General features: G+C 47.3%; 1 protein-coding gene across 1 annotated transcript in view; it reads right to left on the minus strand.

Moving 5' to 3' along the window:
- Positions 1 to 5: 5 nt before the first annotated feature.
- The window catches only part of HCN2 (hyperpolarization activated cyclic nucleotide gated potassium and sodium channel 2), a 30,538-nt gene continuing 16,109 nt past the window's right edge, over positions 6 to 14,434 (minus strand). The window contains exons 6-8 of the mRNA XM_008150719.3: positions 3,587 to 3,827; positions 3,201 to 3,365; positions 6 to 1,354 (exon numbers count right to left, since the gene is read on the minus strand). Coding sequence (XP_008148941.2) covers positions 660 to 1,354; positions 3,201 to 3,365; positions 3,587 to 3,827 — 1,101 coding nt within the window. The 3' untranslated portion in view covers positions 6 to 659. The remainder of the gene's footprint in view (positions 1,355 to 3,200; positions 3,366 to 3,586; positions 3,828 to 14,434) is intronic.

Raw genomic sequence — 14,434 nt, forward strand, 5'->3', positions numbered from 1 at the left:
GTCGTTTATTGCGCGGAATGGGGGTGTGGAGGTTAGTGGGGTGTGGGGGGTGTGGTGGGAGCATTGCTGCCTCGGCTAGTCAGTACATTCATCACAAAGGCGGGGAGTCCCCAGCCTTGCCCCCACACCCAGGTGTAGCCAGGACTGCCGACCCCTGGGCGCTGGGTGCTGGAGGATGCTGCTTGTGCCCGCTCCAGGGAGGTCACCGCGGGGTGCGCATGGACAGGGGCCGGGCCGGTTATTGCGTGAGTGCGATGTGGGCAGCAGGGAAGCCAGCAGGCCAAGTATTGCACTTAAACAGAATCCTCATCGGACAGCGGGCCAGCTACGAGGGTGGGGGTGGGCGGAAGTCCACAGCTATCTCCTTTCGGCCAGGGGGTGGCTCCCTCCCTGTTTCACAGTTGGGGAAACTGAGGCACCGAGGTGAAGGGAGCCCCCTCACATGCCTGCGAGGCCACCACCGGGATGCGGGGGCAATATGGGTGGGCGCAGGGTGATGAGGGGGGACGGCAGGGGCCCGTCCGTCCGACTACAACTACCTACGTCTCCTCTATGGCTTCTGGGGTGGGCGGCCGGGGCAGCGCGCAATGGCATGGCTTTGGTTTGGATGAAGGCCCCGCCCCTGGCCCACCCGGGCCCGTGGGGCGGTGCAGCGAGGGTCACAAGTTGGACGAAAGGCGCGAGCGCGCCGAGTCCAGCGGGTCGAGGCCTCCTGTGACACTGGGCAAGGCCGAGTCCCTGCGGTCCGGGCTGGGCCCAGCGGCCCGAGTGGTGGATATGGGCCCCAGGCGTGGCGTGGAGCTGCTGGCTGGACGCGCGGAAGCTGCGGGGCCAGGGCCCGGAGCGCCATGGGGCAGCGAGGGCTGTGAGGCAGACAGCGGGCGTGAGGCGCGGCTCAGGCGGCGCGCTGGAAGTGCGGGCCCAGCTCGGGGTGCAGCCGGAGAGCAGGGTGCACCGCCATAGGGCGAAGTCCGTGGTGCCCGGGGACTGGCAGGTGCGCCCGGGGGACTAGCAGCGGGTGGGGGCCCTGGTGAGGCAGTGGCAGCAGGCACAGGCCCCTGGGGCAGGCGCCGCACAAGGCGGGGCGAGCTGAGTGCCAGTGGCCCCACGAGTGGGCGTGCCACCTGTGGGCAGAAGCTCATGGCCACGGCCTGCTGCAGCGTGGCAATGGCCGAGGTGACCTGCGGCGGTGGAGGCGGCGGGAAGAGACCAACACGCTGGCCCAGCTCAGCCTGCTGCACCATCTCCCGATCATACTTGACGATCTCCTGGATGATGGCGTTCTCCTGGTTGTTGAACACGCCCGAGTTGAGGTCGTGTTGTACCTTGTGCAGCAGGATCGAGTTCTTCTTGCCTGGGGACAGGGGAGTTGTCAGTGCACAGGGGAGCGCCTCCTGGATACAGTGAGCAGGTGTATCCAGTAGGCATACTGCTGCATGTACTGAGCACCTCCTGCATACATCAACCAGGTATTGGCACAGAACACTTGCATAAAGCAAGCAGGTAAGGCACCTACTCTTTCGAGCCAGTACACATACACCTGTGTGTACTGCAGGCCTCCTGCTTACAGCCAACAGGTCTTCTCACCTACTCTCTACAGCCTGTGCATATGCAGATGTATAGCGATTGCCTCCTGTACACACCAAGCATCATGTATCGGACACCTACTCTCTATAGCTTGTATGCAAAGCATACCACAGGCACTACTGAGCACCTCCTGCATATAGTGATAAGAATCAAGTGTATTGAGGCCTCCTGCATATAGCAAGCAGGTTTCGGCACCTACTCTCTATTGTGTGTATTGAAAGCCTCCTGTATACAAAGGGATGGTACTAGTGTGCTGTGTATGGGAAGCAAAAATTGAGAACCTCTGTACATAGCAGGTATGCACGATCTATATACAAACAGGTATCAAGCACCTGTTGTGTGTAGTGAGCGAAGAGCACCTGCTGCATACATAAAGCAGGTATGAGATACCTATGTAAACTGCCAGCATACATGGAGCATTTCCTGTATGTAGCAATCATGTACTGAGCACCTGTAGTATACAGCAACATACCCAGAATACCTGCCTGTTCACAGCCAGAGTGCCAAGTGTATAACACATAATAGGCATGTGTTGAGTGCCTGTTGTATATAGCAAATAAGTCCAAGCACCTCTCACTCATAAATATGTTAAATACCTACTGTATAGAGCACATTGTTGAGTGTCTTGTATATAAACATGTATCGAGCACTTTCTGTATACAAAAAAGTCTTCCCTCTAACCCCTGTCGGACCCATCCAGTCCTGCTTTTCAGCCATTGTCTTTATTCCCACAAATACCGCAAGGGCCACTATCTCCCTGCCTCTAGTCCAGTGATGGCGAACCTGTGACACGCGTGTCAGCACTGACACGCGTAGCCATTCTGATGACACGCGGCCGCATGCCGAGGATGAAACATTTGCTGCTCCTGAGGATGAAACATTTGCGACTAGAGTCTTGGAGTTAGTTTTTTCCTCAAAGTGACACACTACCCGAGTTATGCTCAGTTCTTTGGCGAAGTTTGACACACCAACCTCGAAAGGTTGCCCGTCACTGCTCTAGTTAGTTCCCGAGATTCCCTCCACTTCACCTTACACCCAAGGCTACCATGTAACCACCCATCTGTATACCCTAGTAGAATATAAATTTGGTCAGGTCCTCCCCTGCCTAGAATTGTCTGTGGCTCCCTGTTAATCCTGATTTATAGTCCAAATGTCTTCCCCCCACTGCCCACTAGGCCCCGTGTGCCTGGGTTCTTGCCTACCTCCCCAGCCTCCCTCTTAGCTTCCCTGGCTCTGGACTCAGGGCCCTTGCACATATTGTATCCATGTCATCCTAGCAACACCTATTAATGCTAGTTTCCACTTAGCATCTCCAGGAAGCCCCACCACTCCATATGCCCTCTATGATTCAGGCTTCCTGAGGGCAGCGCCTGAGGCATCTTCACGGCCCACCAGCTATACCTCCTGGCACACAGTAGGTGCTCAGCAAGTGTTTGCCAAATCATCAGAGTTCTGCACAACTGGAAACACCCCACACTTCTTCCTTGGGAAACCAGGGCTGTGTTTGGCCAGGGGAGAAAGCCAGTCAGAACCAATTTCCTGTGGGTCATCTAGGCCACGCCATCTCCCATCTCAGCACAATTTCTTCAATGACCACAACCAGGCCCACTCACCAATGCGGTCCAGGCGGTCAATGGCAACGGTCTCGAAAGCCCGCCGCATCATGGGGTACTCCTCCAGCACCTCATTGAAGTTGTCCACACTCAGTGAGTAGAGGCGGCAGTAGGTGTCAGCCCGCACGCTTGCTGTGCGCCGGCCACGCGTTAGCAGGCAGATCTCTGTGTGTGGTCAAGGGAGGCACCTCAGGGGCTGGGCTGCACCCATTCATCCCTGGGGTGCTCCCAGCTGCCCTGAACACAGTCTAGCCCACCCTCTGCTAATGTGGCCCTGCTGGTCAGAGGTCCTTCCTGCCAACACCTTGGGCCTTCCCACATAGCCCTCCATCCCCAGGAAGGGCCCAGCTTTGTATGGCCTGTTCCCTGGTCCCACAGACACTAACCCCCGAAATAGGAGCCATCGGATAGCTTCATCTCCTTGTTGCCCTTGGTGAGCACACTGACCACGCCATGCTGTATGAAGTACATCTTCTTGCCAATGGTGCCTTCACGGATGATGTAGTCACCTGGCTGGAAGACCTCGAACTTGAGTTTGGTCAGCATGGCCGTGACAAAGTTGGGGTCAGCATTGGCAAACAGTGGCATCGAGGCCACCAACTTCCGGCAGTTGAAGTTCACAATCTCCTGTAGGGGCAGGAGGCAGGGTTGACATCAGGATACAGGTTGAGCTCTTGCTTCCATCTCAGTCTACCTTTGGGACTTATTTCACTTCAGTTTCTTTGTCTGTGAAATGTGTTTAACACTTCAGCCTGAAAGCCAGCCTTTTACTTAACGGACAAATGCTAGAGGTTTTGCCACCAAAGAATGGAGCGAGAGCCAGGCCAGTGTGGCTCAGTGGTTGAGCATTGACCAGTGAACCAGGAGGTCAGGGTTCCATTCCCGGTGAGGCATATGCCCGAGTTGCAAGCTTGATCCCTAGTGTGGGACCTGCAGGAGGCAGCCAATGATTCTCATCATTGATGTTTGCATCTCTCCATCTCCCTTTCTGAAATAAAAATATATATATTTTAAAAAGAATGGATCAAGAAAATTACGTACACTGATTCCCTATAATTTAACACTATTGGCAATGGTGGCCATGAGACAAGAAAAAGCAATTGCAGACATAAGAATTAGAAAGGAAAAATTAAAACTATCTCCTTTAATGTGACTGCCAGGAATCAATAGAAAGCTATAGTGGAAGTTAATCATACTAGCAAGTGATACAAAAATAAACATAAAGCCCTATCCAGTTTGGCTCAGTTGATAGAGCGTCGGTCTGCGGACTGAAGGGTCCCGGGTTCAATTCCAGTCAAGGGCACATGCCTGGGTTACGGGCTTGATCCCCAGAAGGGGGTGTGCAGAAGGCAGCCAATCAATGATTCATCATTGATGTTTCTCTCCCCCCTCTCCCTTCTCTCTGAAATCAATAAAAAATAAACATTAAAAACTAAGAACATTAAAATAAACCAATGTGGAAGAAGTCAGGTTGACAGTTAACCTTGACAAAAAAGCTGGGAGACTTAAATGTTTCCTGTTTGAACTGGGTGATGATACATGGGAATTTCATTTTATAGAACATCGAGTGTGCCCTTATGACATGAGTTTTCTGTAAGATGTATTTCAATAAAAAGGAAAAAAACCTTAAAAGAAAATCAGCAGCTTTTGTATACACAAACAGTAACTTCGCAGCGAAGGTATGATGGATGAGCCCTGGCTGGTAGCTCAGTTGCTTAGAGCGCCTTCCCAATGCACTAAGGTTGTGGGTTCAATCTCCAGTCAGGGTACATACAAGAATCAACCAATGAATGCATAAATAAGTGGAATAACAAATCAATATTTCTCTCTCTCCCTCTCTAATTAAAAAAGAAAAGCCATAACTGGTTTGGCTCAGTAGATAGAGCGTCGGCCTGCGGACTCAAGGGTCCCAAGTTCGATTCAGGGCAAGGGCATGTACCTTGGTTGCGGGCACATCCCCAGGAGGGGGTGTGCAGGAGGCAGCTGATCAATGTTTCTCTCTCATCGATGTTTCTAACTCTCTATCCCTCTACCTTCCTCTAGTAAAAAATCAATAAAATATATTTTAAAAAAATAAAAAAGAAGAAAATATAATGGATGATAAGACCCCATTTACACCAGCATAAAGAGCTACACAAACAGATGTGGCCTGAAGGTAGTAGGACGTGTCCAAACCTATATAGGAAAACTGGAAAATGCTCCTGAAAGGCACTGAAGGAAACATGAACATACCATGTGTTCTTAGACAGAAAACCTCACAACCTCACTATCGTAAGGATGAGAGACATCCAGCCGGCGTGGCTCAGTGGTTGTGGACCTATGGACCAGGAGGTCCCGGTTTGATTCCCGGACAGGGCACATGCCCAGGTTGCGGGCTAGTTCCCCAGTGTGGAGTGTGCAGAAGGTGGCCAATCAACGATTCTCTCTCATCATTGACATTTTTATCTCTCCCTCTCCCTCTATGAAAGCAATAAAAATATATTTTTTAAAAAAAGAATAGAGCTACCACCATGATCCAGCAATCCTTCTGGGTAGTTATCCCCCCCACCCCCCAAAAAAATTTTTTTTATAACTTAAAAAAAATTTTTTTAATCAGAGAAGAAGGAAGAGGAAGAGAGAAATAGAAACATCAATGATGAGAGAGAATCATTGCATGCCCCCCACTGGGGATCGAGCCCGCAACCTGGGCATGTGCCATTGACCAGAATCGAACCCGGGACCTTTCAGTCCGCAGGCCAATGCTCTATCCACTGAGCCAAACCGGCTAGGGCTACCCAAACATTTTGAAAGCACTTAGTCATAAGGATATATGTATCCCTATGTTGGCTGTGGCCAATGTATGGCAACAACCTAAGTGTCCTTTGATGAATGACTGGATAAAGAGGTGGTAGGGAATACTACTCGGCCATAAAAAGGATGAAGTATGGCCATTTGCAACAAATCTTGCTAAGTGAGATTATCAGATAGAAAAGGATAAGAACCATATGATTTTATTCATGTTGGATATAAAACAAAAAGCAACAAATAAAGTAATTGATACAGACAACAGGAAGAGGATTACCAGAAGGGAAGAGGGGCAGACAGAGGGTAAAAGGGTCAAATATATGGTGGAGGCGGGAGACTGGGCTTCAGGCAGTGAACACCCAGTAGACTCTATTACAAAGTTGTGCACCTGAAATTTGTATGATTCTGGCCGAAACCGGTTTGGCTCAGTGGATAGAGCGTCAGCCTGCGGACTCAAGGGTCCCGGGTTCGATTCCGGTCAAGGCATGTACCTTGGTTGCGGGCACATCCCCAGTAGGGGGTGTGCAAGAGGCAGCTGATCGATGTTTCTCTCTCATCGATGTTTCTGACTCTCTATCCCTCTCTCTTCCTCTCTGTAAAAAATCAATAAAATATATTTTAAAAAATATTTTAAAAAAATTTGTATGATTCTGTTAACCAATGTTACCCCAATACACTTAATTTAAAAAAAAATAGCATAAAATAGTAGTGGCATAAAAACAGACATATAGATGGAAGAGAACACGGAGCCGAGAAATCCTTGCTTATATGACCAATTAATGTAGGATAAAGAAAAGGGAAATACAATGGGATAAAGACAGGTTCTTCAATAGGTGGCATTGAGAAAACTGGGCAGATAAATGAAAAAAAGTTAAATTTGGATCACTTTCTGCCCTGGCCCGTTGGCTCAGTGGATAGAGCGTTGGCCTATGGACCAAAGGGCCCCAAGTTTAATTCTGGTCAAGGCACATACCTTGGTTGCAGGCTTCTCCCAGGCCGGACCCTGGTCAGGCGCATGCAGGAGGCAACCAATCGATGTGTTCCTCTCACATCAATATTTCTCTCTGTCTTTCCCTCTCTCTTCCACTCTCTCTAAAAATCTATGGAAAAATATCCTCAGGTGAGGATTAAAATAAATAATAAAAGTAAAATAAATTGCATCACTATCTTACATTATATACAAAAATAAACTCAAAACGGATTAAAGACTTAAACATAAGACCGGAAACCAAAAAATTATTAGAGGAAAACAGTAAACTTTTTGACATGGGTCTTAGCAATCTTGTTGTTAATTCTCACCCAAGGATGTTTTTTCTTTTTAAATATTTTATTTATTTATTTTAAATATTTTTTTAATTGATTTTAGGGAGAGGGATAGAGAGAAACATTGATGAGAAACACATAGATTGGCTGCCTCCTGCACGCCCCCTACTGGGGATCAAGCCCACAACCAGAGCATGTGCCCTTGACGGGGAATCGAACTTGTGACCTCTTGATTTATGTGTCAGTGCTCAATCACTGAGCCACAATGGCTGGGCCTGAGGATATTCTTTCCATTGCTTTTCAGAGAGAGAGAGGAAGGAAGGAAGGGAGAGAGAGGGAAGGAGAGAGGGAAGGAAGGAGGGAGGGAGGGAGAGAGAAAAAGAAACACTGATGTGAGGGAAACTCATCAATTGGTTGCCTCCTGCACATGCTCCAACCAGGGGTGGGAAGTGAACCCGTAATCCAGGTATGTGCCCTTGAGTGGAAATCAAACTCGAGACACTTCAATGCGCAGGCCGATGCTCTAACCACTGAGCACACCGGCCAGGGCCTTAGCAATCCTTTTGGGTATGTCTCCTTGGACAAGGAAAACGAAAAACAAATGGGACTACAGCAAACTAAAGTCTTTGCACACTGAAGAAAACCACAACATGAAAATACAGCCTATTGAAGGTGAAAAGGTATTCATCAACGATACATCTGATTTGATTGATATCCAAAATATATAAGGGAAAATAAACAGAAAAAGAAACAAAAACAAGACAAAACAAAACAAATATATAAGGAATCTAACATCAGAAAAAATAATCCAGTTCAACGATGGGCAGAAGACCTGAATAGACATTTCTCCAAAGGGGACCTACAGATGGCTGATGGACATGAAGAAGTTCAATGTCACTAATCATCAGAGAAATGTAAATTAAAGCCACAATGAGACATATCACCTCACATCTATCAGAATGGCTATTCTAAAAAAGACACAAAGAATAAGTGTTGGTGAGGATGTGGAGAAAAGGGAACGCTGAGCACTGTTGGTGAAACTGCAGATTGGTGCAGCCACTGTGGAAAATAGTATGGAAGTTCCTCAAATAATTAAAAATAGAGTTTCCATATGACCCAGCAATCCCACTTCTGGGTATTTATCCAAAGAAGGCAAATACCAATTTGAAAAGGTATATGAACCTCTATGTTTATTGCATCATTATTTACAATAACCAAGATATGGAAACAACCTAGGTGTTTGGATAAAAAAAGTAGCCCAGCCAGTGTGGCTCAGTGGTTGAGCGTCAGCCTATGAACCAGGAGGTCACGGTTCGATTCCCGGTCAGGGCATATGCCCCGGATGATTTCAGAGAGGAAGGAAGAGAGAAAGAGAGAAACATCAATGATGAGAGAGAGTCATTGATCAGCTGTCTCCTGCACACCCCACACTGGAGATGGAGCCCGCAGCCCAGGCATGTGCCCTTGACTAGAATCCAACCTGGGACCCTTCAGTCCGCAGTCCGACGCTCTATCCACTGAGCCAAACCAGCTAGGGATAAAATAAATTATATATATATATATATATATATATATATATATATATATATATATATAATGAAATTGAAATCTTGCCATTTGCAACGTGAATGGACATGTATGTCTATGGTTATTATGGGTATTATGCCAAGTGAAATAAGTCAATACAGACAAATACTGTATTGCTTCACTTGCATATGGAATCTAAAAAAAATAAATAAATAAATAAATGAATAAACAAAACAAAATAGAAACAGAACTACAGATATTGAGAAGAAGTTAATGGTTGCCGGAGGGGAGGAGATGGGAAATGGGAATAAAAAAATAAATGAGGAGAACGAAGGAAAACGCTGGTACTTGCGGCCTCCCACAACCACATCAACATTACATCTAAAATACAGAACAACCATCATTCAGAACCACCTCGAAAGCTGGCTGAATGGAAGTCTTACAACTAGAGAAGTAGAGAAGAAAGCGCATTGAGACTGGTAGGAGGGAAGGAGGCGCAGAACGAGAGGGTCCGACACCCCACGTGGCCCACTTTTCTCAACCGGGAGGGAAACTGTCCCTGCAGAGGCTGCCTGTGAGGAGCAAAGGGCCCAGCCCCACACCAGCCCCCCAGCCCCGGCTCCCAGGGCTGAAAAGAGAAGCCCCAGTAACTTTGGGCTGTAAAAACCAGTGGGGATTTGGGCTCAGTGAAAAGGGAGGCTGCCGGAGACCCAGCTGCCCCTCTTAAAGAGCCAGCACACAAACTTACTTGAACTCTATCCCTCTGAGTTCCAGTGCCAGGAGGTGTTGGGGGACCCAGAAACATACAGGGAGGAACTGGATTGTCTGGCATTGAGGCAGGAACTCGGGGGCTGCTTTCTCCCAGATGGGGATTGTTTCCTGTGCTCAGACCTCCCCTGTCGCAGGGCTGACTGGCAGGCGCCATAGCTGAGTCTCAATCAGGTCTGCGGACCTGGTGACCCGTGAGGTGAGGTCCGAAAGGTTGGTGAATGCTGGCCTAGAGCACACTGTTTGCTCCACCTGGTGGTTCCCTGAAAACCCGCCCCATCCAATTTGCAGTCCCATCCAAGCTGATTGCAGCAGCTTTTCCATATGAACGGCCTGTCCTGGCTCAGACTTCAGACTTTGTTAAAACCTCTCAAATAAGCTGCAGCTGATATCAGCATGCCCCAAACTTATCAATAAAAGGCCAAAGACCCAGCACTAGCACCAGCCTGCTTTGCTTCACAGCTAGGTCTTGCCTGGGCACTTCCTAGCCCAATACAAATAGCAGGCATCTGCAGATTTCTCTAGCTCTTGCTGAGTGGCCCCAGGCAGTGGCTGACTTTGCACCTCCCTGGAGACCCTAGAGCCAGTGTACCAGTAGACGGCTTCAGACCATACCAGATTACAACTCTACACATTTACTGAGTTAATGTTACAAGGTTACTGAGTCTGCCCCTTGAGTGTATTGTGTGTGAAAGCGACACACAATACACTCAAGGGGCAGACTCAGTAACCACCAAAGCCCCACTGAAGCAAGTCCTGCTCCACAGGGGTGTTTCCTGCACAGCAGCTCTCCCACTGTAGTCACAGCTGGTTCTCACAGTCAATTGGCCTGGAGGTCAATTCCTCCCAGTGACATCAGCAGCAATCAAGGCTCAACTACAACAAGACTATGCAGCCCACAAAGGGGTGCACCTAGAGTACCCAGCTTAGGTGACTGGGGAGACTGAGCCACTGGGCCCTACAGGACACCTACTATACAAGGCCACTCTACCAACTCCAGGAGACATAGCAGCTCTGCCCAATACATAGAAACAAACACAGGGAAGCAGCCAAAATGCGGAGACCAAGAAACATGTCACAAATGAAAGAAACGGAGAAAGCAAACTACTGGATATAGAGTTTAAAACAGAGGTCCTCAAACTTTTTAAACAGGGGGCCAGTTCACTGTCCCTCAGACCGTTGGAGGGCCGGACTATAGTTTAAAAAAAAACTATGAACAAATTCCTATGCACACTGCACATATCTTATTTTGAAGTAAAAAAACAAAATGGCAAAAACACCCGCATGTGGCCCGCGGGCCGTAGTTTGAGGACGCCTGGTTTAAAACCATAGTTATAAGGTTACTCAAGGATCTTCATGAGAGCTTCAAGGGACTTAGTAAGACTTTCAAGGATCTTAGAATGTCAAAGATATGGAAAAAGGACCAGTCAGAAATTAAGCACACACTAACTGAAATAAAGAATAATTTACAGAGGAGAAACAAAGATGGCGGCCTAGGTAAGCACCTAAACTGCTGCTTTGCACAACAATTTCAAAACTATAACTAAAAGACAGAACGGACATCATCCAGAACCACAGGAAAGCTGGCTGAGTGGAAATTCTACAACTAGAAGGAAAGAGAAAAGCTCATGGATCAGAGGAGCTGCAAAGCACTGAGGTATGGAGACACGTGCACAGGGAGGAAGGGCAGCCGAGTGCCTGGCTGGCGGGAGGGGAAAGGAAGCCCCAACTGCACTGAACCCCAGTTCCGACTGCACTGAACCCCAGCTCCTGCCGAAACCCCATGGACCTAGGCTCATACAGGGGGAGTCTGGACTGTAGAGAAAGGTACACGGAGACTCGGAGACTCGGAGACTCGGGGGAGCCGCGGCGGGCAGGGGTCTGGAGGTGCAGGCGTGAGTGCGCGCAGAGAGGTCTGACTGCGGAGGTTGCCGCAGGCTTTCTGTAGCGGAAGGGAGTTAGAAGCTCCTGACTGCATTGAGTCCCAGTTCCGACTGCACTGAACCCGTTCTGGGCGAGCCCCTGGGGACCCACACTCTTACAGGGGGAATCTGGACTGTCAGGCGGAAACTCAGGGGATCCGTGGAAGGCAGGGGTCTAGAGGCGCATGCGCAAGGGCAGGGCTGACGGGAAGCCAAGACTGTCTGCTCAGCCCTGAGACTCTGCTCCATCCAAGCTGAGCACAGAAGCTTTTGCAATTTTGCAGTCTGGTCCTATAAGGCTGTCTCCAGCACAGAAGGTCTCCCGGCGTAGACACAGCTGATACAGCCAATTGGCCTGGAGGTCAATTCCTCCCAGTGATACCAACAACAATCAAGACTTAACTACAACAAGGCTGTACACACAGCCCACAAAGGGGTGCACCAAGAGTGTCCACCTCAGGTAACTAGGGAGGCTGAGCCACTGGGCCCTGTAGGACACCTAGCACACAAAGCTACCCTACCAACTCAGGGAAGCAGCGAAAATGCGGAGACAAAGAAACAGATCACAAATGAAAGAAATGGAAGAAAACAAACGACTGGATATAGAATTCAAAACCACAGTTATAAGGTTTTTCAAGAATTTCCTAGAAAAGGCCGATAAATTTAGCCAGACCCTCGAGGATATGAAAAAGGACCAACTAGAAATTAAACATACACTTACTGAAATAAAAAATATTATATAGAGACCCAACAACAGACTAGAGGAATGCAAGAATCAAGTCAAAGATTTGAAATACAAAGAAGCAAAAAAAACACTCAGCCAGAAAAGAAAAAAGAAAAAAGAATCCTAAAAGTTGAAGATAGTGTAAGAAGCCTCTGGGACAACTTCAAGCGTACCAACATCAGAATTATGGGGGTGCCAGAAGAAGAAAGAGAGCAAGATACTGAAAACCTATTTGAAGAAATAATGACTGAAAACTTACCCCATTGCCCTAGCCGGTTTGGCTCAGTGGATAGAGCATCAGCCTGCGGACTGAAGGGTCCCAGGTTCGATTCTGGCCAAGGGCATGTACCTTGGTTACGGGCACATCCCTAGTAGGGGGTGTGCAGGAGGCAGCTGATCGATGTTTCTAACTCTCTATCCCTCTCCCTTCCTCTCTGTAAAAAATCAATAAAATATATATATTTAAAAAGAAAAAAAAAGAAGAAAACTTACCCCACCTGGTGAAAGAAATAGACTTACAAGTCCAGGAAGCACAGAGAACCCCAAACAAAAGGAATCCAAAGAGGACCACACCAAGACACATCATAATTAAAATGCCAAGAGCAAAAGACAAAGAGAGAATATTAAAAGCAGCAAGAGAAAAACAGTTAATTACCTACAAGGGAGCACCCATACGACTGTCAGCTGATTTCTCAACAGAAGCTATGCAGGCCAGACGAGAGTGGCAAGAAATATTCAAAGTGATGAATAGCAAGAACCTACAACCAAGATTACTCTACCCAGCAAAGTTATCATTCAGAATGGAAGGTCAGATAAAGAGCTTCACAGATAAGAAAAAGCTAAAGGAGTTCATCGCCACCAAACCAGTATTATATGAAATGCTGAAAGGTATTCTTTAAAAAGAGGAAAAAGAAGAAAAAAGTAAAGATAAAAATTATGAACAACAAATACATATCTATCAACAAGTAAACCCAAAAATCAAGTGAATTAAAAATCTGAGGAACAGAATAAACTGGTGAATATAATAGAATCTGGGGCATAGAAAGGGAGTGGACTGATAATTATCAGGGGGAAAGGGGTGTGGGGGGTGTGGAAAGAGACTGGACTAAAATCGTACACCTATGGATGAGGACAGTGGGGGGGAGGTAAGGGCAGAGGGTGGGGTGGGAACCGGGTGGAGGGGAGCTATGGGGGGGAAAGGGAGAAACAATTGTAATAATCTGAACAATAAAGATTTATTTAAAAAAAAAAAAGAATAATTTACAGCCCTAGCTAAAGGGCTCAGTGGATAGCGCACTGGCCTGTGGACTGACGGGTTCCAGGTTCGATTCCAGTAATGGGCACATGCCCGGGTTGTGGGCTCGATCCCTAGTAGGGGACATGCAGGAAGCAGCCGATCAATGATTCTCTCTCTTCATTGATGTTTCTCTCTCTCTCTCCCTCTCCTTTCTTCTCTGAAATAAATAAAAATATTTTAAAAAATAAATGAGTAAGCTGAAACCGGTTTGGCTCAGTGGGTAGAGCGTCGGCCTGCGGACTCAAGGGTCCCGGGTTTGGTTCTGGTCAAGGGCATGTGCCTTGGTTGCAGGCACATCCCCGGTGGGGGTTGTGCAGGAGGCAGCTGATCGATGTTTCTAGCTCTCTATCCCTCTCTCTTCCTCTCTGTAAAAAATCAATAAAATATATATTAAAATAAATAAATAAATAAATGAGTAAAATAAATAAAATAAAAAGAATAATTTACAGGGATTCAACAGTAGAGCAGAGGACTCCAAGAGTCAAATAAATAATTTGAAATATGAGGAAGCAAAAAACATCCAATCAGAAAAGCAAAAAGAAAAACAATGAAGATAGTGTAAGGAACCTCTGGGACAACTTCAAGTGTATCAACATTTGCATTATGGGGGTTCCAGAAAGAGGAGAGAGAGAGCAAGATGTTGAAAACCTATTTGAAGAAACAATGACAGAAAATTTCCCCTACCTCGTGAAAGAAATAGACTTACAAGTTCAGGAAGCGCAGAGAGTCCCAAACAAGAGGAACCCAAAGAGGCCCACACTAAGACACATCATAATTAAAATGCCAAGGGTTAAAGACAAAGAGAAAATCTTAAAAGCAGCAAGAGAAAAGCAGTTAGTTACCTACATATGGACGCCCATATGACTGTGAGCTGATTTCTCAATAGAAACTTTGCAGGCCAGAAGGGAGTGACAATAAATATTCAAAGTGATGAATAGCAAGGATCTAC

Source organism: Eptesicus fuscus, chromosome 6, assembly GCF_027574615.1.
Source record: "Eptesicus fuscus isolate TK198812 chromosome 6, DD_ASM_mEF_20220401, whole genome shotgun sequence".
Taxonomy (NCBI): Eukaryota; Metazoa; Chordata; class Mammalia; order Chiroptera; family Vespertilionidae; genus Eptesicus; species Eptesicus fuscus.